General features: G+C 41.2%; 1 protein-coding gene across 9 annotated transcripts in view; it reads left to right on the top strand.

The window, feature by feature from the left end:
- ppargc1a (peroxisome proliferator-activated receptor gamma, coactivator 1 alpha) overlaps nt 1-25,874 on the top strand; it is a 321,705-nt gene extending 295,831 nt beyond the window's left edge. For 3 of the 9 annotated variants that reach the window (XM_032583438.1, XM_032583440.1, XM_032583442.1), the window contains exons 3-12: nt 249-443; nt 1,836-1,961; nt 3,996-4,579; nt 6,473-6,546; nt 10,284-11,502; nt 14,925-15,017; nt 16,397-16,517; nt 18,760-18,881; nt 19,197-19,348; nt 22,943-25,874. In XM_032583438.1, coding sequence (XP_032439329.1) covers nt 249-443; nt 1,836-1,961; nt 3,996-4,579; nt 6,473-6,546; nt 10,284-11,502; nt 14,925-15,017; nt 16,397-16,517; nt 18,760-18,881; nt 19,197-19,348; nt 22,943-23,046 — 2,790 coding nt within the window. In that variant the 3' untranslated portion in view covers nt 23,047-25,874. Of the gene's footprint in view, nt 1-248; nt 444-1,835; nt 1,962-3,995; nt 4,580-6,225; nt 6,272-6,472; nt 6,547-10,283; nt 11,503-14,924; nt 15,018-16,396; nt 16,518-18,759; nt 18,882-19,196; nt 19,349-22,942 lie in introns of all 9 variants that reach the window. The other 6 variants (XM_032583445.1, XM_032583447.1, XM_032583444.1 and 3 more) reach the window with 3 other exon arrangements.
- Nucleotides 25,875-27,563: the final 1,689 nt, after the last annotated feature.

Below are 27,563 nucleotides of genomic sequence, written 5' to 3'. Positions count from 1 at the left end.
GCTTGCTTAAAATATGAGGACACACTTGAATCAGATGCACGCAGGGAGATTTTGTTGCTCTGAATCCTGCCAGAATAAAACAGCTGTTGCAAAAGATATTAACAGTGAAAGCCTAAGTGCGTGCAACCGATGCCCTTACCCCACTCTAAAGAAAAAAAAATAGATGCAACTTCTCTTGACTAACATGCCCTATATTTCTTGTCTTTCTGTGTTTTGTCCCTGTCTTCTTCCTTTTCCCCCTTTCTAAGAAGATAGATGAAGAAAATGAGGCCAACTTACTGGCAGTGCTTACAGAGACCCTGGACAGCATCCCGGTGGATGAGGACGGATTGCCTTCGTTTGAGGCCCTGGCAGATGGGGACGTGACCAATGCCAGTGACCGGAGCTGTCCCTCCTCCCCAGACGCCTCACCTCACACCCCAGAGCCTGAGGAGCCTTCTTTGGTAAAACAATCTTAAACTTGTCTTCATTCTGAAGTGCAGTTTTTTTTTCAGTTATATTAATTTTGAGTACCAGGGTTCTTACGTAGTCTTGAAATAGCCTAGTAATGTTTGAGATTTTAAAAATAGGTTTCCATGTCAAGCTATATGTTGGATTAGAGTAAAAACAACTGGTTGTAGTTCTAGACTTTATTTCTTCTTCCACTGATCCCATACATCTCATCGTCCATCCATCCATCCACACAGATGTCACGTTTGTTGTATCCATTCATTCATCCCTTTTTTGTTCACCTATCAATTCCTATAGCTTTGCATCTGTCCACCGATCAGTCCATCCATCCATTGTTCATGGTTTTTTGACTTTCCATCCATCCTTCTGTCCATTCACCCATCCTTCCTCGCAGCCTGCAGGTTCCACTGTGTAGCAAGAGTTCACAATCACCTTTGTATTTATCCATGAACAAATACCTTATGAATCAAAATGTGAATATTTAAAACATTAGCCCAGAAAAGTGTGGTCTACTAACTTGGAAAATACATAGAAACCAAGTAATAGAGATTATTTACATTTTGCTAGTACACAGCAGATACCAGGTAGGACCTTTTAACAAGTTTGAACTCCAAAAGTGGTCATTTGTCTGCTGGAATCAGTGTTAAAGATACACCTTGTTAAATGTTTATGTGTTCAGTGAGGAGAAAAAAAATGGGTAAGAATGTTTCCTGCTCAGTGCAAATTACATACTAATGCTATTGTTGTCGCTGTTCAATGTGTGAACCCTATGACACGGAACTCCTGTGACTGACACACAGCTAAAGGACTATAAGTGGAGTGGTTAAATATTGGAAATAAGTGAAAGCAGAAATCAATCCCACATCGTATTTTTCTAGCTGATCCTCAAACATGCATCTATTGGAGAAAAATAATCCAAACTTTTGCACATAAATAATATCTATCTGGCCCGTAATTTGCACTCATGACCAGCTTTTTATGCTTTTGACCGAAAATGTTATGTTATTTTGTGTTTATGGTTAATTTTATTCCATGCTGGTCCCCTTCCAAATGACCTTTAGGTAAATGCCTGGGTGTGTTTATTCAATCACATTAGAACAGCCTGGTTATGCGGACACCAAAACACCTGAGAAAGGAAAAGTACTCTGTTGTTGTTATGTCACATACTATAAACTCCTTACAACTATCTGGGCTTTTAAATGTGTCATAAACATTATCTTTTTATTTGTTCAATGTAACATCAATCCACTGATTGCACATTTACTGGACCCAGGCTGTGTAATTGAAAGGAAAATGGTCGTTTGCATAACCCGCCATGTCTGCCTGTGTCTCTCTCTTTCTCCTTCTTCTCCCTCCCTTCTGGTTCTGTTTGGGTCCATTTGCAGCTGAAGAAGCTCCTTCTGGCGCCCGCAAACTCCCAGCTCAGCTATAATCAATACACAGGTGGCAAGGCACAGAACCATGCAGCCAGCAGCAACCACCGGATCAGACCACCACCTGCCGTCGTCAAGGTGGGGACACACACAGACACACACACGCAAACATAAAATCCACATATTGGCTTTCTGCTGTTTTTCTCTTTCAGACTTGTGCACAACATATTTTTTTCTGATTCTGGTCCCTGTCTGTCCCTTTCACATATTTTCTGTTTCGGTGGCCGCTTTAGAAGATGTTAGGCTACTGGTTTAGGAGCCTACTATCCCAGGAGGCCGGGCTCGTAATGAAAACAGGCTGATTGCTGTTGGGCTTTCCATGTGAGGCATCAGCACTGTTGACTCATTAGCTCCAACACTTACATGTCTTGGTATAGTGCCTGCTAAAAAAAAAAAAGGAAAGAAAAAAGAAAAACTCGCACTCTTGTGAGATTGATGTCTTCAGATGACAGGATAAAAAAAATCTAACTCTTTATTTGATCCTAAAACTTTTTGTTTTTGCCCACTATAATTTGGTTATAACAGTTACCCGTATCATTATACGGCTGTGGATGAGGAGAAAACAACTCTCACTGTGCTTCATGTTCAAAATTAAAATTTTCAATGTCTAAAATGTCCAAACTAGTAAAACAAATATGTGCATCAGACCATAATGTGGTAGATAAACAGCAGACTGATTAGTGGGTGATCTGTGGACAATATTTCCATGTCGAGTGAGTCAATCTTCTTTATTTGAGTCTATTTTCATACCTTGCCTTTGAGTCATCTCTTTCTGGAGCAGATAGAGGACTCCCAGAGGACATGGTGTGCGTACAGAGTGGCGTGGTGATGCTTAGGGGGGCCTACCAATTAGGATGATGGGCAGAAAGCCCTCCCACCATCACCTTTGAGACTTCTGGACCAATCCTGCACTGTGGTTGTTACTCACTTGTCAGTCTTACTGTCTTGCCCCATCTCTTCTTTTGCTCTTATACTTTTGCCAAATAACTAACTAGCTAAATATACCGTACCTTAGAGAAATAGTCGCACAGCTTGAACTTTTTACATTTTGACATTTCACACCCTTGGACTTAAAGTTTTTCTTTGTTTTTTTTTACTGGGATTTTATGTGGAGGACATATACAAACTAAGAAGAAAGCCCCTTTTAAAGAAACTTATAAGGAAACCCATTTGCAGGTTTCCACAACCTGTGTAGGGGACACAGCAAACTGAAAAACTGAACTTATTTGTAAAATACCAGCAGTGATGTAAAACAAACATGTAGCATCACCCTTAACACACCATAGCAGTAGCAGCATTGCACTGTGGAAATGTTTTTCTTTATTGAGGTAGAGCTGGCTGGTCAGAGCTGATAGAAAAATAGATGAGGCAAAATAGAGGAAATCAGAGAGAACCACTTAGAGGTTAGGACAGCAACCCCAAACATACATCCAAAACCACAATGCAGTAATATAGATCAGGGTGCCTAAGTTCAGTCCTTGAGCACTATCATCCTTCAACTCTCCCTGCTCCATCACACCTGAAACAAATGGCTTAAATCCCTCATCACCATGCCAATCAGCTCTGTGAAGGCCTAGTAATAAGCCATTCATCTGATTAAGGTGTGTTCATGAAGGGAGACATCTAAAAGAGACAGGACAGTACCTCTCGATGACTGCACTTGAGTGCCTCTTGTTTAGATCAAAGCATATTCATATATCGAGATCTAAGTCCAGTTCAGAATATGTGGCAAGAATTGAACAGGGATGCTGTACAGATGCTTTCCATCTGTAAACTGAGCTTGAGCTGTTTTGCAATAACAAATGTGACAGAATGATCTGTCCAGCAAGACTGTATTTGTAATCGCAGGAGAAGTTGGTTCTAGAAAGCATTTACTCCGGGGTATAACTGCAAATGCATGGCAGGTCCCTTCCATTTCACAATTACGAGCCTTTTTGTGCTGGACTGTCATTATCGCAGTAAAAATACATTGCAGTTTGTGTTTGTGACATGATAAAATGGGAAAAGTTAAATTTAAATTCATTCACAGGGTATTATAAAATGTGGGTCAGCAGTCTGTAACAAAGATAGGCAAACTTAGTGACTGTATTACTTTTTTCCTGTTTTGCTCAGACGGAGAACCCCTGGAACGGCAAAGCAAGAGGGGGCTCCGGCCAACAGAACCGCCCGGTGAGGCGACCTTGCACTGAGCTGCTCAAATACCTAACAGCCACTGATGACATCCTGCTACACACCAAAGCCAGCGATGCCAAGAGCGCCTGGGGGGGTCCCAGTAGCAGGGACAAGAGTAGCCTGGGTCTCAGTGCCTCATCCTCGTCCTCATCGCCATCCTCGTCATCCACCTCTTCGTTCTCCTCCCTGTCTTCCACTTCTTCCTCCTCTTCGTCCACCACCTCCAAGAAGAAGTCGGCTGTGTCATCACAACAACAGCAGCAGCAGCAGTCGCCGCAGCAGCATCACCAGCGAGGTGAGAGCCGGGCTGCAGGCGAGTGTATTGTGGCTGGTCATGGGGCTGGGAAGTGGCAGCGTTGCTCTCACGATGACGGGGTTGAGGATTCGGAGGGTGCCTCTGTTCCTGTTGGTCGCAGAACCTACACCTGTGGCCATGCTCGTCCCAAACAGGAGCACGGGCCGCCCAATGAAGAAGGAAGGCCGCCAGGCGATGTTGGCCGCCTGGCCGCCGCTAGGTTCATTAGGTATATGCATTCTTATTCCCTCCCTCCCCGAGAGGTGAGTCACAGCTGTGAGCATTGCCGAGAGGCTGCAGGCGCCACTCAGGCTAGGCAAGGCTTTGGCAGACAAGGCCGTAGCAGCAGCGGCGGTGCCAGCAGTGCGCCGCAAAGGCACATCACGGTAAAGATTAAGAAAAGAGATGCTAAGCCGGGACACCCTTTACTTAGCCAGCTACTCACCTCCAAACAGAGGCCCACTCAATTTCTGGCCCAACTACACCAACTCTCAATTACTCCTTCAGGGAGTGCTAGAAGCAAATCGGCAAGTAAGAGATCTAAGAGCCCAGCAAAGACTTTGTTCAAAGCACAAGAGAAGGAGGATAAAGATATCTCTGCTTATATAAACCAGGCTGAGGAAACTAATTCCGGACCCCCATTATTACCTATTACCTTAGACCTACAGAGCTGGGTTAATCAGCCAAATCCAGATCTAGATTTGGGCTTTGGACAAGAGCTGGGGTGGCCAGATCAGAGAGGCTTTGGGGAGGATGTTGACCATGATGATGATGGTGATGGTGTTGTTGTTGATGATGATGATAACCATGTCATAGGCAGCCCTGCCGTGGTGCTCTCACAGGGCCCACCAAGCCCTCTCCTCCCAGATACTAGCATTGCAGAGCCCTCCCCTCCCTGCATCATACAAGGGCAAGGGCCCCCACACAGGCAGGCACTCAGCGAGCACCCCGATGACCAGGGCCACCTGTTGTTAGGTAATCATGACTGCATCCCCCCTCCCTCCCCTACCTCTGGCCTTATGATCTCCTGCTCTTTCTTCTCCTTCTGCTGCTCTAACCACTTCCGAGTTTGATTTCATAACTAACCTGTAGTCTAATTTAAATCTAACAGAGGACACACACACCAATGACAGTGAAACAGCCTGCTCTCCAATGCTTTTGCTAGTCCCAGAGGGACATCTTAGGGAGAAAAAAATGGGAGAAGGGGTGAGCCTTGTCTTGCTGCTGTACATCCTGTTTTTAATAAGTCAGTTCTTGAACTACCTTTGGCTGATTGAGCTGAGAGTGATGAATATGTACATTTAGACTCAATTATCCGGACGCTGCTGTTTAGCATCGTGCCACCAAAGCCACATTCTCTTAGCTGGAGCACAAGTCGGCCAAAGCCTCGGGCAACTGCACAAGCTTCCTTGACTCTCCTTTCTTTCTTTCTTTTTTCCCCCTCCTCTGCTGTTGGTGCATGCAATCATGACTTTATTTTTCTTATCCAGGGAGGGGCTCACCCACTGTCACGTGTTTTGTTTGTAGCATTGTCTCTGTATGTTTTTTACTCCATTATGATCTGTTTGTTGTCAAACGCAGTCTGTTTGTGTGTAGATGCCATCACTCCATCCTGCCTCACAGATTAAATAGTACATACATATATATATATATATATATATATATAGATATACATTCAGAGAGAGTAAATTGTTAAAATGGGGTCAATTTAAAAAGCATAACATCAATTGAAGCAGAAATGGGTGTTTTTTGTAGTAATAATTGTATTTGTTGCACCAATTTGAGATTAAATGTTGCAGAATATGGACCTTGTCTCTTCTGCCGTGATTGTCATACCTAGATCAATAATTACCCATGCTCCTTTGTGTTCTGCAGCCAAACCAACCACCTTGCCACTTCCTTTGACCCCAGAGTCTCCAAAGTAAGTGTGTGAAGTTTTTCCAATTATTCTAGGCTAAAAAGCAGCAACAAATTAGAACACAAAGACAAAGCCAAAAGAAATTATATAAATTAGAATTCAAGCTGAGGCATTTTTTGTGACTCATTTCCATTTTTTTAGATCACAGAAAACTTCAGTCTTTCATCTGTGGCTTTAAATTATTGGATTTGTTTTGTCTTTCAGTGACCACAAAGGATCACCCTTTGAGAACAAAACCATTGAACGCACATTAAGTGTGGAGATTGCTGGAACCCCAGGTGAGCATGTTTTTCTGCTTACCTAAAATATATTTGACTATTAGATAAACCACCAATAGTACTAATTCTTTCCAAGCGTCTTGCGGATAGGGAGGGGTTAATAGTAGCTTTTCTTGTTGTCCTTGATAGCTCAGATTAAAGTTCACGGTGAAAGACAAAGAAAGTCTTTATATAGGCACAAGTATTGATTGTCTTTCAAATCTCTGCATGATTTATTAGCAAAAACTTCCCTAACTCTCTTTTTATCTGAAGGTGTTATAAGCTTTTTCATTATCTGATTCTAATATCATCTTGAACAATATTTGTTCAACATTTTCACAATGGGAAATGATGTCCATAAACTTCAGCATATTTTAATAATTTTAATGATTCAATGTGGATATCTAATGCCAAGTAGTGCATTATTGTGGAATGGAAAGAAAATGAGGCATTGTTTTGAAATGTTTGTTAAATGTGGAGTCCTTTTTTGCACTAGCAGGCCAAAGTTTAAGCTTTGATTATTTAAAAATAGTTATTGGTGTCCTTTCCCCTCAACATGACATGTTATTCTGTTACATTAAATCCCAGTAAATACACTGAGGTGTATTGCTGGAACATAACACATTAAAAAGTTTATGGGGTGTAAATACTTTTGCCTTAACACTATAAATCTGGCAATTGAAATGCATGTATTAAGCAGCATAATCACAGTCTTTTTCAACAAGCAAACTCTTTGGGAGTCATTTATAAAGTCTTTGGTTCTGTTATATTTTTGGGGACACTTGTGTCTCATTGCCGGAAGCGTTGTTTGGCATCGTTCAGTTGCAATAAAATCAAAGTAATGCTGCCAAACTGGGAGTCATCCGTTTCTTTATCAGGTTATTAGAATTGTTTTAGTAACAATCACACAATTATTAGAGATTAATTATCTAAGGTCAGTAAAAATAAAAAAGGATTGCCCTTTAGCCTCTAACACTGGCCTCCTTAGATATTCATTTACAAGCAGAGAAAGTGATCCTTGTTTTAGCCTCATGTGTGTCCATTGGACCTTCTACTTGCAGGGGACAGTAATTTAACCTCTCCACCCCCCCACCCCCGAGAGGTGTGTTTTTCTGGCTCTGGTTTCAAGTGTTGTTTAACCCTTTGTGTAGATAAGCTCTCAGGGTCAAATGTGATTTCCATGGAGACCTAGAGGGAGCACAAGGGCAGGAGTCCTTAAGCTCTGGCAGCAATCAAGCTCAGTTAATATTTCCTCTCATTTTATTGCACGTGGGCAAATTTGTTGACCCGCAGCCAAATATGTACGGTCATTGCGTTCCACACATCCATTTTTTACAGCCGTTATTAAAATAAAGCCCTTCACCTGACTCTCTTTTTAAGTCCCGTGCAAATTTTGAGATTGAATATTAGCAGGAAAAGTCATTAGTCCGGAGAGCTCAGGGTTACTGAGGCCCATTTCGTAGTTAGAGATTAGCTGGTATATGAGACAGATGGATGTAGATCCCAGTGAAGCACGAGTGTAAGCTCCTACATGTGCCTTGCAGATTTAGAGTAGCATTCCACCACAATAGAGATAATGGTGGTGTTACAGATAATCAGATGGAGTTTAGATGGGTACACGCTTCCACTTTCACAGCAAAACAACCAGCCACTGATGCAATATTCGGAGAACTACTAAAAAAGTTGACATTGCTGTTGTAAAGAATAAAATTGTTATTTTCACATTTCAAATCAAATAAAAACATTTGCAGTCAGCATGGTTGTTTGACCCTTCTCGTAGAGCTCCTCTGTAGACCAGAAAAAGGCATTGAAGACCCACTAGAGTCCTAGTTTTCAAGTCTAATCTCATCCAACTAAAAGTTGTACTTTGTACTGCTGCGATGTCTTTATTTACTGTATCACAAGACATTTAGCTGTTATCTGTGTCGCTATTTGTTTAGTTTACTTCGGGATCAACTCTTTAAGCCTGGAGTTGATGTCGGCTTTGTGGTCTCCTTGCGATTTACGGCTTTCTTGCCAGTCTCGCTCACTTATTTCATAATTCTTTCACCACTCTCTGCATGATTGGTGTTTGTGTCCCACAGATCATCCATCATTAGCAGGTTTGACTGAGAGGCACAAATTTGTGTAACTTTGATTTATTTCTGGCACCCTATTGCTAATGGCTCCTAGTTTATGATCCCATGCAGAAATTGGTTTGGACAGATGGTGCTTCATTGGTGAAGCAGAAGTTTTTCAGTCATTCTCTAACACCTACTCTGTTCTCCCTGTACTTCCAAAGGTATTTAGAATCACAAAAATTGCTTCATAGTTTGTGGCGTTACAATCACAAACTTTACTGCATTTATTGGAATTTTAAGTGACAGAAGTGACTTTAAAAACAACCGTTCTGTAAAGAGCTCAATGGTTTTCTAGAGAGTATTAGTTTGAATCCTTTCTTTATAGATGCTGTCATTCCAATCTGACTGAGTTTGAGCTTTTTTGCAGTGAAAGATGGTGATTTCATGCATGATGAAATCACCATAGGAAAAATGGATGGGAAAAGGGCCTGTGGAGAGCATGGGTGCTTTCAGTCCGAAATCATATATAGACATTTAGGACGTTGGTAGTTGCCTAGCTCCCAAACACAGCATGCTACTTTAAAAACACTCTCATTTTTGTCTCCAGCTCCTACCTTCTCTTCAACAAGACATCTGACTGGTGCATATTCTAACACTGGATTTGATACTAATAGCTGTCATTTGATAGGAATCCACTGGTAGGGGAAGAATGGTGTGCTCTATAGCAATGGCAAACAAGGAGGGGTGGAAAGAGTGTAGGTGTTTCAAAGTGCCTGAGTTTGACTCCAGTCAGAGACTGTTAGTGACAAGTGCGCCTGTGTGTGTGGGCACATTTGTTCTGTGTGAGACAGAAACAGGGGAAGATGAAGAATGACAGAGAAGGGAGGGAAATGGAGATTGATCTAGCGGAAGATGGCAGACACAAGGAAGACGGAAAAGACTGAACTAGAGAAAGAAGGAGACTGAAAAAAGAGGTGGGAATGAGGGGAACGAAAGTAATGGCAGTGTCTGTTTGTGCGAGCGCAGTAACAAAGCTATAAAGTGGGCTCATCTCAGGACTTCTCATATAACTGCCATCTGTCTGGTTGTAAATCTGTAGGAGGAAAAGGGGAGCGGTGGGGGAATGTTGGGTACGAGCAGTAGAAAAGAATGTCAACCCAACCATCACTTCCTCTATTGCCTCAACGACGTAGCATCTTGCCATTTGGACATCTCGAAGAATGCCAAAATGTGCATAAAAGAAAGAGACGTTCATTGTCCTCCAAACTGTATTGAAGGGTAAACTCGAAACATGTGTAACATCATTTTAGTGAGGGGTCTTTTTGACTTCAGTGACTTCTTGTATGGGTTTTTTTATATTTTCCATTAGATTCATTACATTTCTTGTGGGCAAGATTGTTTTTTACATGAAAATGGATCTTTTCAAGGTCGGAGACAAGGAGAATGGCAAGACATCCATATTAAGTTACACAGAGCATTACATTAATCTGTCAAGATTGCAATAAAATAGGATTAGACCAAGTGAAAGTGAATATTTTAATCAGACATGTATCTGTGTCCACTGTCTATAAACTGACCTGGGATTTTATAGATGAGTGAGACATGAAGGGAGGGAGTGGTGCCTGGTGAGGATTACAATATGATTTGCATTTCATTACACCCACCCAACCACTCTGTCTGTCTTCCTTGCCCTCTCAGGTCTGACACCACCTACCACGCCCCCACACAAAGCCAGTCAAGAGAATCCTTTCAAAGCATCTCTGAAAACCAACTTGTCCTCATGTTGCTCCTCGGCCTTGACGTGCAAAAGAGCCAGGCTGAGTGAGTTGGGCGCCGGCGCTTTGGCCCCGGCCCCAGGTGCCTCAGCCAGGGGCCCTGCCAGGAAGGGTCCCGAACAGACTGAGCTCTATGCGCAGCTAAGCAAAGCATCCACCGCCCTCCCTTACGCCATCGCTCGACGTGCACTGGGGGGCGGCCTTGAGGGGCACTGCAGCACTGGCAACAACAAGCGGGCCGCTGGGCAGGATGGCCACAGCGACCATGACTATTGCCAGGCACTGGCTGCTTGTAAGATGGATGGGGGCATATCCGCTGTTTCCATGGCTACATCTTTGGAAATGACATTCACCCCAGGTGCCACCTCCACTGGCAAGGTGGAGAACAGGCATGTCGAATGTATGGACTCAGTCATGTCAACATCGTTTCTATCATCTTCTTGTTCTACATCATCATCCTCTCTTAGTCATTTGACTAAAGAGCAGAAATGTGTCCCCGTGGATGGAGATGCTTGCCGTGTCAGGGGCTTAGGGGAGCGTACCCTTCCACAAACCACTCAGATACCCACACAGGGGGGCACTGCTGTTAGGGACCAACTGCAACTTTCTGCCACCAGCCGGAAGCCCCTGTGTGACCAGGAAATCAGAGCAGAACTCAACAAGCACTTTGGCCCTCCCCTGCAAGCCCTCTATACTCAGGGTGAGCAGGAGAGAGATGATAGCAGTAAACCAAACAAGCCTACAACACCCCTGTCCCCTGAGGGGGGAGAGATACACTTTTACTCCCAGAGACTGTCCGGATCCAGCTACCTGCACCCAGGGTTTCTGTCCTTTCATAATGAGCTGGAGCTGGATGATGGCCGTGAGAGTCGCTTCATCTTTCCATGGGAGGGCACCCCTCTGGACCTACTCTTTGACTGCTCTCCCCATTCTCCCTCCTGTTCCCCACCATCCACTTGCTCCCCTTCACGAGGCTCCATCTCCCCACCGTCCTCCCTTCTCCTGTCACCTAGTCGACCGTTCTGCTGGACCAGCAGCGGGTCCCGTTCCCGTTCACGGTCCCACTCTGGCTCCCGCAGCTCCTCATCACGATACCGCAGGCGCTCTCTGTCCAGCTCACCAGACAGACGTCCCTCCTCTTGGTAAGTTGTTTTTCAGTTTCCATCTTCTTAAAAGTAGAAATATTTGAAAATCACTCAACCACTTTTCTTCATTCCTTGTTGAAGGAAAAGTAGTCATTTTAAACATTGTCTGCATCCAGGATTCTGACCATCGAATAGCTCCGCAGGTCAACCAACTGGGTTGGAGTAAAAATTCAAATGTACAAAGCATAATTGCCAACATCCAAGATATTTTGATTGTTAATCTGATATCTGAATTTATATATTTATTGATTCTGACATTGTTCAATGCAAAATGATTTTACTGGTAAATGGCATATTGTTTTTGGTAATGGTGTGGCATATTTAAGCAAACCAAAGGTGTCACATTGTCTTAAAATTTTTAATACAAATTTTAAAAAGCCTTGAATACACCCATATTTCCAAACTTTTTAAAAATTATCTTCATGTAAGTCTTAAATTTGAGCACTTATAAATTTGTTTCTTTTTCCCCGTGGTTTTGAGTTCTGGCAGAGGCATAATTATTTCTGTTATGTTACTCCTTAATACTATGCTTTGGCAAAACAATAAAGCCCTTCATCCAGGGTTGTAAAGAGCTCTGTCTGATAGACTTCAAGGCAGGACTGGTCAAAGAAAGTCTTCTTGTAACACTGGCTTTTTTGTTTTGTGGGGACTTAAGTAGATTCAGTTTTTGTTTTTCTTTTCCGTATAAATGGACTGTAGTGGTGTTGTGCTTTTTGTAGTCCAAAGGACTCCAAATCACTTTACACTACGGTCAGTCATTCACCCATTCACACTGTGATAGTGGTGAGTGTCTGGCTCATTCATATTGCAGAGTAAAATTAACTACAATATAACATGCTCCAACAAAGTACCATGGAGTGCGGTTCTGTGACTTGAGGCTAATAAAAAATAACATCCCATTCAATTCTAATATCAATATTGGATCAGATTGGTCATAAATTCACTGTAAAGTCTCTTACTCTTGTCTGGGGGCATTTTCTGGTGTGAGGCTACTGATGACACAAGCTTTGTGTTGGCTTAAGCTATTTGTTTTTTAACAAATTCTTTAGCTCCTCAGCCAAGATAGAAAACTGAGATTTTACCATCAGCTTGTGATTTACTTTCATGACATAGCACCTCGGTGTTGTTGAGAAAGCTACTGAAAAACCAACTAACTAGTAGGCTCTTCTTGGATCTGATTTTAAAATATCAGTTAAAAAAATCTCACTAAACAGAGTCACAAATGAACAAAAATGAATGAAATGAGAACATGAAAGGTGCTCTGGACTTATCAAGAGAATGAGTTTTCATTGTTATGCAGGGTGTTTTTTTTTATTCTCTCTCGTACACTCCCTCTTTACACACTATCTCCCCCTGCTCCTATTTTTCATGAATTTATTTATTTATATATATATTTTTTTCTTTCCATCTGATGCCAGGTCTATTGTTTTAAGAGGCAGCTGTTGTTTTTATTGCGTGGCAAAAACCTTCCTCTTTTACATCCCCGGAGATAAAAGCCAAATCCAGTCTGTGAGAATATGGTCTCAACACCCTCTCTCAAAAGAGATCCCCATCATCATATCCCTCTGTGAGAACTACGTTACCCATGTTTCTCTTTGATCAGTGCCGAGGGAGGGTTTTCTTTTTTTTTTTGGTAGCAAAACAGAGGCAGAAACTTGCGACTGAGAATAATATGAATAAATTGAGTTTGTCAGCAGTGCTTCATTGAGTGGCTCACAGTGGTGGACTCTGCTGCAGTGACTCACTTTGTTTGCATGATTACTGAAAGGTCAGTTTACTCCGCAGAGCCAATAGAATCACTTTATCTTGTTCAGACCCTTGCTCTTCATCCTACACCAACTTGTTTGTAAATTATACTGTAATAGCCTCGAGGCATCCGATCAAAATCTGACACAGACAGGGTTGGAGTTGAGAAAAAAAAAAGTCATTTGACAGCAGGAAAACAGTGCTCTTGGATTAGTGTTCATTGTTATACCTTGTCCTCTAGATTTATTGACAATCCAAGCTACAAAGCCATGATAATCTTTTTTTTTGGTGCAGTTCTTACAACAGTGAGATCCAGTCAGCACACAGCTTGTCTGTCTCAGCTCCTGTTACTTTAAGTCTTTTAATTATTATTATTCTTATTGTAAATATGGGCAATTTTATATGGGTAGCTTATTTTCTTGATGCAACTTACTGACCTTAAAAGATCAATACACATCCTACTCAAATGCCATGTGTTCGTTCTGCTGTGTAACCTTGCACCTAACACCTGATGTAATGCAGAAAACAATGAAGGTTTAAAATAGTAAGATGCTCACTTTCTCAGTTGACCTGGTGTTGGAGCAGAGAAGACTGTCCTCAAACCTCTGGAAGGAGAAAAATATCGCCAAAAACAGCCACAAAACAAAATCTGTCCTTAATATTGTTAACAATGCAGCATTCTATTATGGATGAAATATGTAGCAATGTTTTTAAAATGAATCCCAATGCATCCAGGTTATTTTTCTGTTAAACTATTGAAAATGTATTAATTAAGCACATGATTATAGGAATATTTTTACAATATTTAGGAATATGAAAGATGTTTGGTCTAATTACAGAACTTGGAATTCAAAAAAATCTGAACGGACAAAACAATTTGGGGTAATAAATTATATAAAAATATTAAAACAAAAAAAATGGATTTAGTAAGGTTTTACAAGCTTTGGTAAAGCATTAAATAACTTTTAATTATTTAATGAACTTTTGCTTTTGACTTTAATAAAAAAAATTAAAATGCTTATCTTATATTGTTTGATTGTAAATAGAAATGGTGCCACTAGTGTGCCATTTCGTAATATGTTTATCCTCCCACCCCACCCACTAAATGAAAGTACTCAAATTAAAGATGAAGTAAGATAAACCTACTGCAATAAAGGATGAGGATTTATCTGAAAGCACCTTGAAAACAGGAGAGCCGGCAAAAGAATTGGGTGCTGTAGCTTGTTTTAACATACCTTCAGTCTGAAGAAGCACACCTTTGCTTCCCAAACGTCTCCCTTTCTATTATTTACGTGTTCCTCCTTCAGGAACACTTCAATAATTGAGCACCAGGAGCTCAAGGAGAGAAAGGCTTACAAGCTCCACAGTCAGGCCACCAGGGTCTAAACTATTGACCACATCTTCATACAACATAGATACAGGCACACATCTAAGCCAGCTCAGCTGTGGAAAAAAAGAAAGAAATCGGCAATAAATGATGAACATTTATTGAGTTGCATGAAGACTAGGTGGTGTTTAAAAGGAGTTGAACGCAAATGTAAGAGTTTGGCATGATTAAATCAACCCAGGTGTCAAAGCTTTAAAGTAGTGAGCAGCTTTATTTTATTTGAAAGTAATGCGTTTTAGTGGAAAGAAATGTCATCCTTACCGCTTTTCTCTGGCTTTACCTTCAGGTCTCATCATAGCTCAGATCTGAACGCTGTCCGCTCCAGACTCCATAAGAGCCCTCACCCTCAGTCCCGGTCTCCGCTCAGCCGCAGGCCAAGGTAATTCTTTCAGTATGAATTATTCAGTCCTCTTGTTTAATATGCTTTGTTAACTTAAGCTTAGTTGTGTGATTCAGGTAAAGAAAAATGTTTAATGCGTGCAAATTTCCAGAGAAAATTCCTAGGATTTGTGACATTATGGACAAAATTCAGCCAGTGACATCTATCTCTTCTGTTCACTTTAAATGCATGCACAACACAATCTGTGCTATAAAACATAGTGATGTTTTATAGCATCATGTTATAAAACATAACAAGATGTCATGTTAGGAAGGGAGAACTTCATTCTCCCTTCATTAGGGAGAAGAAAGTTGACCAAAGTTGATTTTAAAAAAGCATGGAGCTAAATATACAGCAATCCTGGCAGAAAAATCATTAGATTCTGCAAGGGAAGGTTCACCTTCCAGCAGGACAACGACCTTAAATATACAACCAAAATGACCATAAAATGGTTATTTAGGTGTTATAATTGTCCAGCCAAAGTCCAGATCTGTATCTGATTAGGAATTGTGTTAAACTTGAAAATTTATGTTCACAGATTCTTCTCCGTCCAATCTGATTGACCTTACGCTTTTTGGAAAGCGTAAAGTCCAAAAAGCTTGTGTAAAGCTGGCTTCTTGTGCCAGCTTTGCACAAGAAGTGCAAAGCTGGCAGAGAAAAAGCCCCAAAGGTCTAACTGCAGTAAAAGATTGTTTTACAAACTATTGACTCATGAGGAATGAATACTAATGTCCTTGTGCCTTAAGATTTCCAAATCATACTTGTGCACATGCATGCGACACTCATTAGAAGACCCTCGCAGCTTTTTGCTGCCACGTCTTCGACTAAGTGCATTTGGAGATTTCAGAGAAGCGCTGCAGAGGGTTAGGATTTCATATGCAGAGAACTACTGGCAAAGACTGACCCCATCTCAGCGCTCTGAACCGATTTGGCATCCGCGTCCCTAATGACACCCGACAAGTCCAAGAGCCACTCATCAGTGGAAAACTTAGTGGACACGTCTTGTACTAGTCTGGGGCGGTTGGGAGAAAGCAGTGCTTTCCCTCTTGATGAAGCCCTAACTAAGCAGAAAGTAATGACATGTGAAGTTGTGCTGACAGCTGCAGCTGCCTGGGTCCCCGACTGTGCCGCTCGCCCGGCGCTCCCGCGGGCCCATCCTGTGGAGGCTTAGGCTTCTCAGCGATGGTGAAAAGACATCTTAATAATACGTCCATCTCCTTCACTTTGCGACAAACTTCTCTAGCGTCGGCAGATGTGTCCTTGTCAGATACTGGCAATTGTTCCTCATAAGCGTGGATAGGAAGGCCGCTGTTTACGCGTAGGGGGACAGCGGGAGGACCGAGACGGATGTCCCACCTCGCTTCTTTTCTCCCGCACAGGTACGACAGCTACGAGGAGTACCAGCACGAGAGGCTTAAGAGGGAGGAGTACCGACTGGATTATGAGAAGCGGGAGTTTGAAAGGGCCGAGCAGAGGGAGAAGCAAAGGCAAAAAGCCATAGTGAGTCAACTGACAAATCTAAAGTCACATCCTGTTTTTTTTTTTTTTTAAGCTTGACTTGACTTCATCTTCCTGCAACATTGATAAAAGAGCACATGTAATCAGTGTTGTGGCACAGCCCATAGAAACCTCCCACAGACACACATTACTGAGGATGAGACAGCCTCCAGCTCTGTGCTATGTGCCAGAGCATCTCTCTGCAGAAAAGAATACATACAAACTGAGTTTCTGAATGATTCAGGCGACAGGCCCTTCCTCTTTATCTCCGGGTTGCGTATTTTTAACATCTCTGTCGTCTGGAAACACTGTCGACTCCTATTAATCACACCACGGGGTACAACGTGAAAATAGCAGCAAGAAAAGGAGGGGATATTTAAAAAAAAAAGAGAGAGAATGTCCACAGATTTCGTAAGTTTTTCTCGCTTTTTCTGTATCTATTTCACAATTCATCACGATTCAGTAAACATCACATTTTTCCCTTATCTACCCCCCTCTCCTTGTCTCAGTGGGAAATTATTCAGCTTTCCAGTAGGCTGACACAGCTACCGCCCGTTGATAAAACACACATTAAAATGATACAGTAACCCGAGTTTGTGCTTAGGGTGCTCTGAGTTTCTTTCTATTTTTTTTTTCAGAGTTCAAAATGCAAACATTCACAAAACCGTTGAGCTGAAGCTGTCAAATACACTTTGGGAGGCCACAGGGAAAAAAAAAAAGAAACTTTCCAAATGTCTGTCCCGCTTGTTTTGCTTATATATGCACACACACAACACAAGCAGCCTTCAGGGTGCCATCACAAAAAGGCTACCTATTTATCAGCTGTCAGCATCAAACCCCCTAATTCAGCAAATACTCGTTTTTATTTTGAAACTAAGCATAAGACAGAGTGGAGAAAGAAGGACAGTAATCTCTGTGGCTCATTTTTATCTTTCTCAGCCGAAAGCCACCAACACAAAAGTCAACTTTGGGTTTAATATAATGATTTACATTTGTTTTGGACACATTGGACTCCCCTCAGTAATGGCAAGTGAATGAATACATAAATAATACAACTGACTATAGCCTCAGGAGAAAAATGATTAGAGGATGCAATTAAAACTAATTAAAGGCACTAACTGCTGCCTGTTACAGTTTGTTCTTAAATTTCTCAAGATTGTTTTTTTCTATTTAGTAAATGCCTCAAAACTTGAATCGTCCCTTTCATGCAGTCAGCAGTTACATCTCATGCATCGGAATATCCTTTAGAAGTGCATTTAGATCTGCAATTAAATTCAAAATGTGTATATTTGTATCATATATCAATTACACACGGTGACATATTTCAAGCATATGCTTCTGAACATTTTGATGTAATGGCATAATGGTACTAACATTCCAAAATATAAATATTAATTAGGTAAAATATGAAATGATTTTTGGTCATTTCATAAAGAGACTACTTTATTAAATTAAGAATCAGTGAACGCTGCTATGATGTAACATTTTCCTTTTAGAAATGTATTACGTAGTTTTCTAATCCTCAAAGACAAACTAATTTTTTGCTTATCGAGTAGCAGCTTGACTTTGTGAGTGTGTGAATGTGTGTGTGAATGAGTGAAAAAATTTCTTTGTGGTTCTCTGGACTAGTTAAGCGCTATGCAAGTGTGCTACCGTTTTACTCTGACCCTTAATCATCAAATTATTTAGAATGGCAGTCAGATTTCAAAGAGAAAACCAAGAAATTTGCCCCACAAATTGCTACTTTTAATGTTATTTGGATGCAAATATTTTTTTAATAATAAAAGCCTTCCAGTATGAAAAATAGCATTTCTTTGTGTTGCAACTAAAGCTGCCTTTTCTGATGTATGACTCAGTCACCCTGTGGCTTTATTTTTAGACTAACCAAAAGAGGAACCAAGCCCAAAACTTAAGTCGCGGCATCATTTGATAAAAATCATTCTGCCTCAGGTTGATGAGTTGCGGAGAGAAAAGAGGAATTGCGGTGTCAAGGTAGATTGAAGGCGCTTCCAAACTGCTACGCCCATCAGATAAGGAAGCAAACAGTCAGATGGAGAGGGGGAACGAAAACAGGGGGCCATAGTCAGCGGCGGTATCCACAGGAGTGATCAAGGCCAATTCATTTAAGCCTAGTGAAGAAAAAAAAGGGGAAATGGAAAAAAAAAAAACAGTTCTCCTCCCTCCAGCACCACCACCATCTTCTAATCTCTTCGCGCCGGCTCTGTCTTTCTGTTTTAACGAGCAGGAGGAGAGACGGGTGGTGTACGTGGGGCGACTGAGGTCCGACTGCAGCCGATCAGAGCTGAAGCGCCGCTTTGAAGTCTTTGGGGAAATTGAAGAATGTGCAGTGAACCTGAGGGACGATGGGTAAGGCTCCAGGATTTTTCCCCTTCTCATCGGTTTGCATCTTAGCAGTAGTCTGGCATCAGTAGGGGGACATTTATTTTAGACTTTGCAACAAAACATAATCACTCAGTTGGATTGCTAAACTTCACTGCTTGGGACAAAGACAGAGCTTTGCGATACCAAACTTTCTCCTGACTCATCTTTGTACCAAAGAAACACCTTTATTGATTCTCTTTTGCATATAAATAGCACGATCATCATCTAAGACAAGGTCTTTTGCTGGGTCATTACTGACCTACGGCAACATGACGTCGCCTTTCTCTATTTTTTGACCAGGGACAATTTCGGCTTCATCATGTTCCGCTACACCTGTGACGCCTTTGCCGCCCTTGAGAACGGACACACCCTACGCAGGTCGAACGAGCCTCAGTTCGAGTTGTGTTTTGACGGACAAAAGCAGCTCTGCAAATCACGATACACAGACTTGGGTGAGTGCTGCGTTTTGGGGGTTTCCCCGGACAACTATTCAGCATGTTGGTGTAATTAGAAGGCTGTCAGTAAAATAACAAGAGGGTAAGGGGTAAATAGAATTGCTTGAGGCTTCCAGATGCAAGCATACCCCTCCATGTTCAGCTCTGAACATCTCCATAAGCCTTTCAAGGCTGAAAATTGCAGAGTGAGGGCAAAGGTCAGCCTGGGAACATGTCGAAAATGGAGCTCCATTTCCTTCCAGCTTGTAGCTGCTGTATCTTAAGGAAAATGAGACGTACTCCATCACTCACTCAGACACGGGATGCATGCTTCTGCTTTCTCTACATTAGTGGGTTAAAGACGGCACCTAAAAGCATCAGTGGCTTCATGCACTGATAGACGCGCGAACATGGGAATCCCTTTAGGAGTTTCGAGGAAGTAAATTAAGTGGAAAGTATTAAAGAAAGAGTAGAAAAGAGCTGAGGTAAGAAGGAGGGAGGTGAGAGGAGGTCTCAGCAGTTTTCAAGTCCATCTGTTGTCGACCGTTGGAGGTAAGAGCCTCTATACGAGACGTAGAGGCTGTTCTTTTACACAACCACCCCAGCTACTTCTGCCTACGCACACACCCTACCGCCTTTATAGGCTGTGTGGGACTCATGGAAGAATGCAGTATAGCACTATTCATCTAACTCCCCAGGGTGAACATACACAAACATTCAAACATAGATTTAGCTGGAATAGATATGGCAGAAGGTTGACTGATGCATTTGATGATGTATTTGATAAATAATGCAAGCAATCAGTGAAATCTGGGCTTCCCCCCCTTGCATGTTGCCCTACTTTTGACATGTGAAAAAAGTTGAGTTGCTTCTATCTCCTCCGATAATGCTGCAGTGACTAACCATTGATACTGTTGAAGCCAGATATATAAATACACTGCAAAGAAGGAGACATAGCCTTTGATCTCACAATAAATGATAGGAAACTTTCTGTTTAAGTTAGGACTATTAAAATTATTTCTGTTTGCCAAATGACAAAATAATAGGAAGACATTTTATACGTTTTTTGCCATTCAGAAATTTTATTTATTTCCTGAATATTTCACAGAATTATATTTTAATCTTTGCCACTTGTTCGCTGATTTTTGTCTTAACTTTGGCTGCTTTGAGCTTGCACGTTTTCAGGTTTACCTTCAAACGTTATATGAGACTGAGTTTAGACCTTTCTGATAATACCTCTAAAATTATAAAATGGACTGGTATGCTTAATGCCTCTGCCTGGTTAGACTGAAGCTTTAAGATTATTTGAGATTTTGGTTGTAGAGGTTGTCTCCTACCTAAACAGTATGATGACTGACACATTGCTATCCTGCTTATAGCATCAAAATTGAGTGAATGGTAGAATTTGACACCGTTGGGTTTCTTGAACCCAACATAGGATATGTAAACTTCTAACTTTGAAGAAAGTAACAACAAATTTTGTCTTTCATTATTCTGGCATTTAGCAAATAGAAATAATTTTTATATCTAAACAACTGGTTTAGATCTTATGTGAAACATGACCTGCTATTTCAGGTGTTTGCACAGCAATAACAGCCCATGTCTTCTATTTGGCGATGAAATCTAAGATAAGTATTGACATTTTAGCAGCAACACAAGAGGACAGAATTCTAAATTACCCTGCTTGAGAGAGTCAATGGGTCACTGAAGAGAAAGAGACTTTCTAAATAAATGTTGCAATTCCCAAACATTTCCAGCCATTACCCTTTTTAAAGAGAACATGACAAACAGAAACGGCTGCTTATCCCAGAGCCTTGAGGACAGGCTTTATGCTGAAATTGACTAATCAGTCTACTGAAATGGAAAGCCCTTCATTCAACTGTCTTATTGTCAAGAGCAGACTATTTCCGTCTGTCCATATTGATAGCACATGTTAAAAAGACTGAGAGGGCCATTTTCTAATACTGATGTATCCAAACTTCTTCCTAGTCTTTTTTTTTTTTTTGTCTTTGCGACAGTGTCCATTAGTTTTTAGTAGAGCACTTGGGTATTTTTCATCCCTCAAGGTGTGTGGTGAGACACGAATCAGCCCTCGGCCAATGCATTAGATCAAGTCTGGCGTCTCGTAGCTGCCACGGTCGTTCCCATTTCTCAAAGCTCGCCGAGTGTGCTGCTGGGCCCTGTAGGGGCCTCATTTGTGAAGCTGTCTGTTGGGTCAGATAAGATACTCTTTATATATTATCAGGTCGATCAAGATAAACAGGACATACAGGAGACCAGCAGAGGGAGGGATGCAGTTTAATACTGTCGCTTCTGCCAAAGTTCCAGACTTTGCACTTGATATTCAACATGTGTTCTATCATTCCACATATGTATGAGTGGGTAAAAAGGCTTGCATTTTGCTACCGGAGCTTTTCTTAACTGACCTTTCTTAATTTCTTGGTACTTTTTTCAAGTTTTTATGAAGTATTGCATCTTTTTAACCATTTTGGGAGTCATAATCTTTCACATTTTGTAAGTTGTCTTCTTTAAATGTGGATCACAACAGCAATCAGGGGAAACATGGTCTAATATCAATTAGATTAGACCATTTTATGATTATTTCTCATCACAATTGTTCAGAATATGTCAGAACAGAAAGCCAACCACATCACAGATATTTGTTTTTTTTCTCTTTAACCAAATACTTGGTTAAAGGGAAACCAAAATACTTGGTTAAAGGGAAACCAAGTATTTGGTTTCATTTCATACCCACAAGATTTTACAGCCTTGTGGGTATGAAATGGAAATAGGAAAGGATTAAAAGTAGTAGTCAAACCTGAGCTGTGCATGCTCAAAAATTTTGAAAAGTGGACAAGTAGGACAAAAATGAAGGTCCAGGTTAAGGAATGACTTACAGCAGATAAACAGTTTTCTAAAGCTGTATTATGTAAAATATAAATCCACGAAAGACCAGACGCACAACCAGAAGGATTTACCATCCTTATGTTGATAGTTTTTCTACGCAATGCCAGGTTTTTAAGCTAAGAGATGTCTGTTGTCGGGGCTACTTAGGTTAAACCTAACACTAACTCAACCCCAACTCCCTTCAGGAAATCTTTCTGCATATCAAAGTAAAGCTTTAAAACTTAAAGCTTTACTTTACGTTTTAAAGTAAAGCTTTAAAACTTAACCGCAGGTCATTTCTAGTGAGGTGTATAGCATTATTTTTTTGGAATGGTAAAAATCCATACTCATACTGATTGAGCAAACTTTAGAGGGTATTGGTAACAGATTTCATTCACTGAAACTATAACTAAGAGTTACTGATTGACTACTTTTTTTTTTTTACCCTTTTACTGCAGTTGGTCTGAGCCTTTAGGCTAAACAGAGTATATAATAGGTTGACCATTAACCTGTAAATTAGTAAGGCTTTTATCTTGCTCTTTATGATTTTGTGGAAGTTTTGCACCGTTGCATTTCGCTTAATACCAAAGACAGGGGACAAACAAGATGCTAGCTTAGCACTGTTAGAATATCAGATTAAGATACAAAACCAAAGGTGACTTCTAAGTTTAGCTGTTCTGCTTAACATTAACCACAACCTTTCTGCCCACCCCGCCTCCTTTCCAGACTCCCATTCGGACGACTTTGATCCGACTTCCACGAAGAGCAAGTATGACTCCATGGATTTTGATAGCTTGCTGAAAGAGGCCCAGTGCAGCCTGAGAAGGTAACCAGCTCAGTGGCGCCAGATGTCTGTGTCACAAAGAGGAACTTCTTATACCTCAACGTTGTTTCTCGCTTCTTGGACGACGAAACCACCAGAAGTTTTATGCTCTGTCAAAGAGCACCTGAGAATAAGTCTATAGACCTATATCGATATAAATGAATATATTAAAAATAAAAGTTTACATGAACATAGCTGCTGAAGAGCTGGGAAGAAACATTTCATCCTGGGAAAACCAGTGAACTCACAGTTGGATGCACTCTACAGCTGTAAAATCAGTTGAAAGAAGGAAAAAAAAAACTTTTTGATTTCCTTTTCTCCAAGCACTACAATACTCACAATTCTTTTTTTTCTAATGAAGTAAAAACATCCAGATTTGTTTTCTTTTACTGTTGATTTTCTTTCCCTTTTACTCTTTTAAATCTGGTATTCTGGATCTGGTGTTACATTACAAAACAGAAACGTGTTGAAAGTGAATCTTGGAAAGATAAAATTCAGAGGGTAACATTGTTGTCTACATTTTAAAGGAGAAATGTAGCTGTGTATTTACAAATGCTATAAAAAAAAGGACTATTTTTATTTTATGTACATATCAGAGTTCTTTATTTGTTACAGCTATGCACTGTAAAACGCAGCCTTTTTTAAAAAAGAAGAGAAAATTTCTTAATTCAGAATGTTGATCTGTAGTAATTACAATACTGTAAAACATATTGTACATCTACATGATGTTTAGAAGACATGACATGATTGTAAAAAAAGAAAATACAGAAAAAAGTTAGACATGTCCGATTGCTCATTTTGTAAGAGCATGTGAAGAAATGTTCTTTTTTTAAATTCTTTTGTTTCAGTGGGGAAAAAACTGCGAACCATGTATAGTTTTATGTGTTTATAAAGTTTGTCAATCAGTGTTTTTGCCTAAAACAGCCAGTTTAAAATGCATTTTTGAGGTGTTTTTTCATGATTGTTCCCTATTTTTAATCACCACTCATCATGACGTGATCTATTTGCTTTTTTTGCTGTTTTTAAAGACTCTGTGATTACCATCGATAGGAGAGAAAACAATAAATCAGCACAGATATATTTATGTATTTATTTTAATATTTGAATCAAAGTATATTTATGGACTCCATTTTACAATGGCGTACCTCATTAATATTTTTTTTTTTCCTATTTATGTCTCATGTCAATTGATTTGTGTTATTTAACTTGCAATCACTGGACAGGGTGTACAATACGTAACGCTTTGGTGGGGATGCTATTACCTTACTATGCCTTCCGAAACAATCAAGCTGATCAGTCCGGCAGTCAGGCCCCTCATTCTTCTCTAGCATAGATTTTTGAAATTTTTTTTGTTTGCTTATTTTCAATAGGTTACAGATAACATGAAGCAATAAAATGATTTTGCAGGAATTTTGTTGCGAAAACTTAAAAATTGCCATCATCACTCCGCTCATGCTTGATTATGTGAATGCCAAACAAAAGTTTACAATTTTTCTTTTCCTGGATTTTATAAAGATCTTGTATTTGATGTAAACCACGTATACCACTGATATTATTCACACTAATAAAAAGATGATAAACGATAGTGGCGATTATGATAAAAAATTAAAGAAAAAACATATATAAAAAAAGCAATAAATTATTTTTCAGAGTTGTATTTTAGCTCCTGATGTTGTGCGATTTTAAGGACTATGACCCATTACCCAGTCGCTGGTGTAGTTAGGACTCTTCCACTAACCCCAACCCACCCCCCTCCTATTCAAGATGTAGCTCAGTCTCTGTGATTGTGACACACGCATTACCTTGTGACATCTGTGCAAACGTGACCGACTCTAACTCTACCCTGTGTGTGTAAAAATGTGCCCAGTCGAAGCTGATTGTTGTGTGTTGCATGGCTATTTCAGGACAGCGGCTGGTTTAAAGCCTAAAAGTCTTTAAATACGTTCCTGTCAGCTGTCTGAACTGGCAGATTTTATTTTATTTTTTTAAATGTCGTTCTAAAAGCCAAAAGAAACTCTTTAACATGCTGCTACGCCATTAACTCAGCCCTCCCCTCCCCAAGTCCTGATATCACAGCACCGTCAACGTGACATGAAAGGTAACCTTGCGGTTTCTGGTTCAATTAATATCCTGTTTTTAGCGCAAGCCAAGTAATGAGAGAACCAACTATAAAAGCTTAGCTGATCACAGGCTCTCTTTCATGGAGTTTGACTGCAGAGACAAGAAACGGCTATTTTCTTTATGCAAGTAGTCCAAGATTGGTTGAAGTATATATATATACATATATATATACAGCCCTTTACCTTTTTTATGATAATGTTTAACTTTTTTTAATTTTTTGCTGATTGTATAGCGTTTGGGTAATGGTGTCGTGTCCCATTTCATAGATGTGGCTTTAATCATTGTAATAAAAAAAAAGTAAAAATGCTTTGTAAATTGCTTAGAGTAGCAATATATTATAACACCTCCAGGTTCAAATTTCCACTTTGGCGGGCTTTTTAATAATAGGAGCCGTTGAGTTTGTTGCCACTGCTTAAACATTTGTTTTGTAATCATGTTTCTTTTGAAAGGACGATAATGTTCATTGGTAAGTGTGTGTGTGAGGTGTGATTGGGGTGTATGCGTGTGTGCGTGCGTTTGCGCGTGTTTTCTGGGGAAGGGTTAGGGGTTGTTGCTACCTGTTTGTGTCCTATTCACGTTGCCTTCTGCCAAGTCCTTACCAATGCCTTTGTGGTTCTACCTATTGTACGACTTTCTTGTGACTTTCATTTTTTATGTGCAATTCTCATCAGCCTCACCATGCCAATAAAGGGAAAATGTGTTTGAAAAACTGTCTATCCATAAGCGTGTGGGCTATCATTATTCTATGTCAGGATGTTTTTGTTTCAGTTGATTTGATGAGAGATGTTTCCATCCAGGTTTGTGCTTATTTTGTTTTTGAAGTCGGTGGGTAGGTTCTGAACTGACGCTGGTATGTGAATTTAAACTCTTGATACATATAATTCCCTATCCCATTCTCTGTTAGTTTTACATCTAATCTTGCACATAATTCACATCCATCCATCCATCCATCCATCTTCTTCCGCTTATCCGAGGTCGGGTCGCGACCTCGGAAGGGAGCAGCTTCAGAAGGGAGGCCCAGACTTCCCTCTCCCCGGCCACTTCTTCTAGCTCTTCCGGGGGAATCCCGAGGCGTTCCCAGGCCAGCCGAGAGACATAGTCCCTCCAGCGTGTCCTGGGTCTTCCCCGGGGCCTCCTCCCGGTGGGACGTGCCCGGAACACCTCACCATGGAGGCGTCCAGGAGGCATCCTGACCAGATGCCCCAGCCACCTCAACTGGCTCCTCTCGATGTGAAGGAGCAGCGGCTCTACTCTGAGTCCCTCCCGGATGACTGAGCTTCTCACCCTATCTCTAAGGGAGAGCCCAGCCACCCTACGGAGAAAACCCATTTCGGCCGCTTGTATCCGCGATCTCGTTCTTTCGGTCATGACCCAAAGCTCATGACCATAGATGAGGGTGGGAACGTAGATCGACCGGTAAATCGAGAGCTTCGCTTTATGGCTCAGCTCTCTCTTCACCACGACGGACCGGTACAGCGCCCGCTTGACAGCAGATGCTGCGCCAATCCGCCTGTCAATCTCCCGCTCCCTTCTTCCCCCATTCGTGAACAAGATCCCGAGATACTTGAACTCCTCCACCTGGGGCAGGACATCCCCCCCGACCTAGAGAAGGCACTCTACCCTTTTCCGGCTCAAGACCATGGCCTCGGATTTGGAGGCACTGATCCCCATCCCGGCCGCTTCACACTCGGCTGTGAACCGCTCCAGCAAGAGCTGCAGATCATGACCTGATGAGGCCAGTAGGACCACATCGTCTGCAAAAAGCAGAGATGAGATCCTAAGGCCACCAAATCGGATCCCCTCAACACCTTGGCTGCGCCTAGAAATTCTGTCCATGAAAGTGATGAACAGAATCGGTGACAAAGGGCAGCCCTGGCGGAGTCCAACTCTCACCGGAAACGAGCCCGACTTACTGCCGGCATTGCGGACCAGGCTCTGACACCGGTCATACAGGGACCTGACAGCCCGTATCAAAGGGCCCGGTACCCCATACTCCCGGAGAACCCCCCACAGGGCTCCCCGAGGGACACGGTCGAACGCCTTCTCCAAGTCCACAAAACACATGTAGACTGGTTGGGCGAACTCCCATGCACCCTCCAGGATAATTCACATAATGTTGTATAATCTAATAAGTAAGAATTGAGATTAAACCTGAATTCCAGAGTAAAAATACTACCTCTAGCAGAAGTTTAAAAGAAAGATGTTACGCCAGCATTGGTTTGATGAAAATATTCAGTAATGTTGGTTATATCTAATGATTTTAAATCCAAGAGAACATTTATTGGACCCAGGGATTTAAACACTATTAAATAAATTACTGCAAATGTGAATTTACAATAAATCTATTTTCTCTTCATCCTGGGCTCCAGTGGCTCAGAGAGTTAAATGAAGGCTGGCTGACGG

This window comes from Xiphophorus hellerii, chromosome 14 (assembly GCF_003331165.1).
Source record: "Xiphophorus hellerii strain 12219 chromosome 14, Xiphophorus_hellerii-4.1, whole genome shotgun sequence".
Classification (NCBI taxonomy): Eukaryota; Metazoa; Chordata; class Actinopteri; order Cyprinodontiformes; family Poeciliidae; genus Xiphophorus; species Xiphophorus hellerii.
This window is presented reverse-complemented; position numbering and strand designations above follow the sequence as displayed.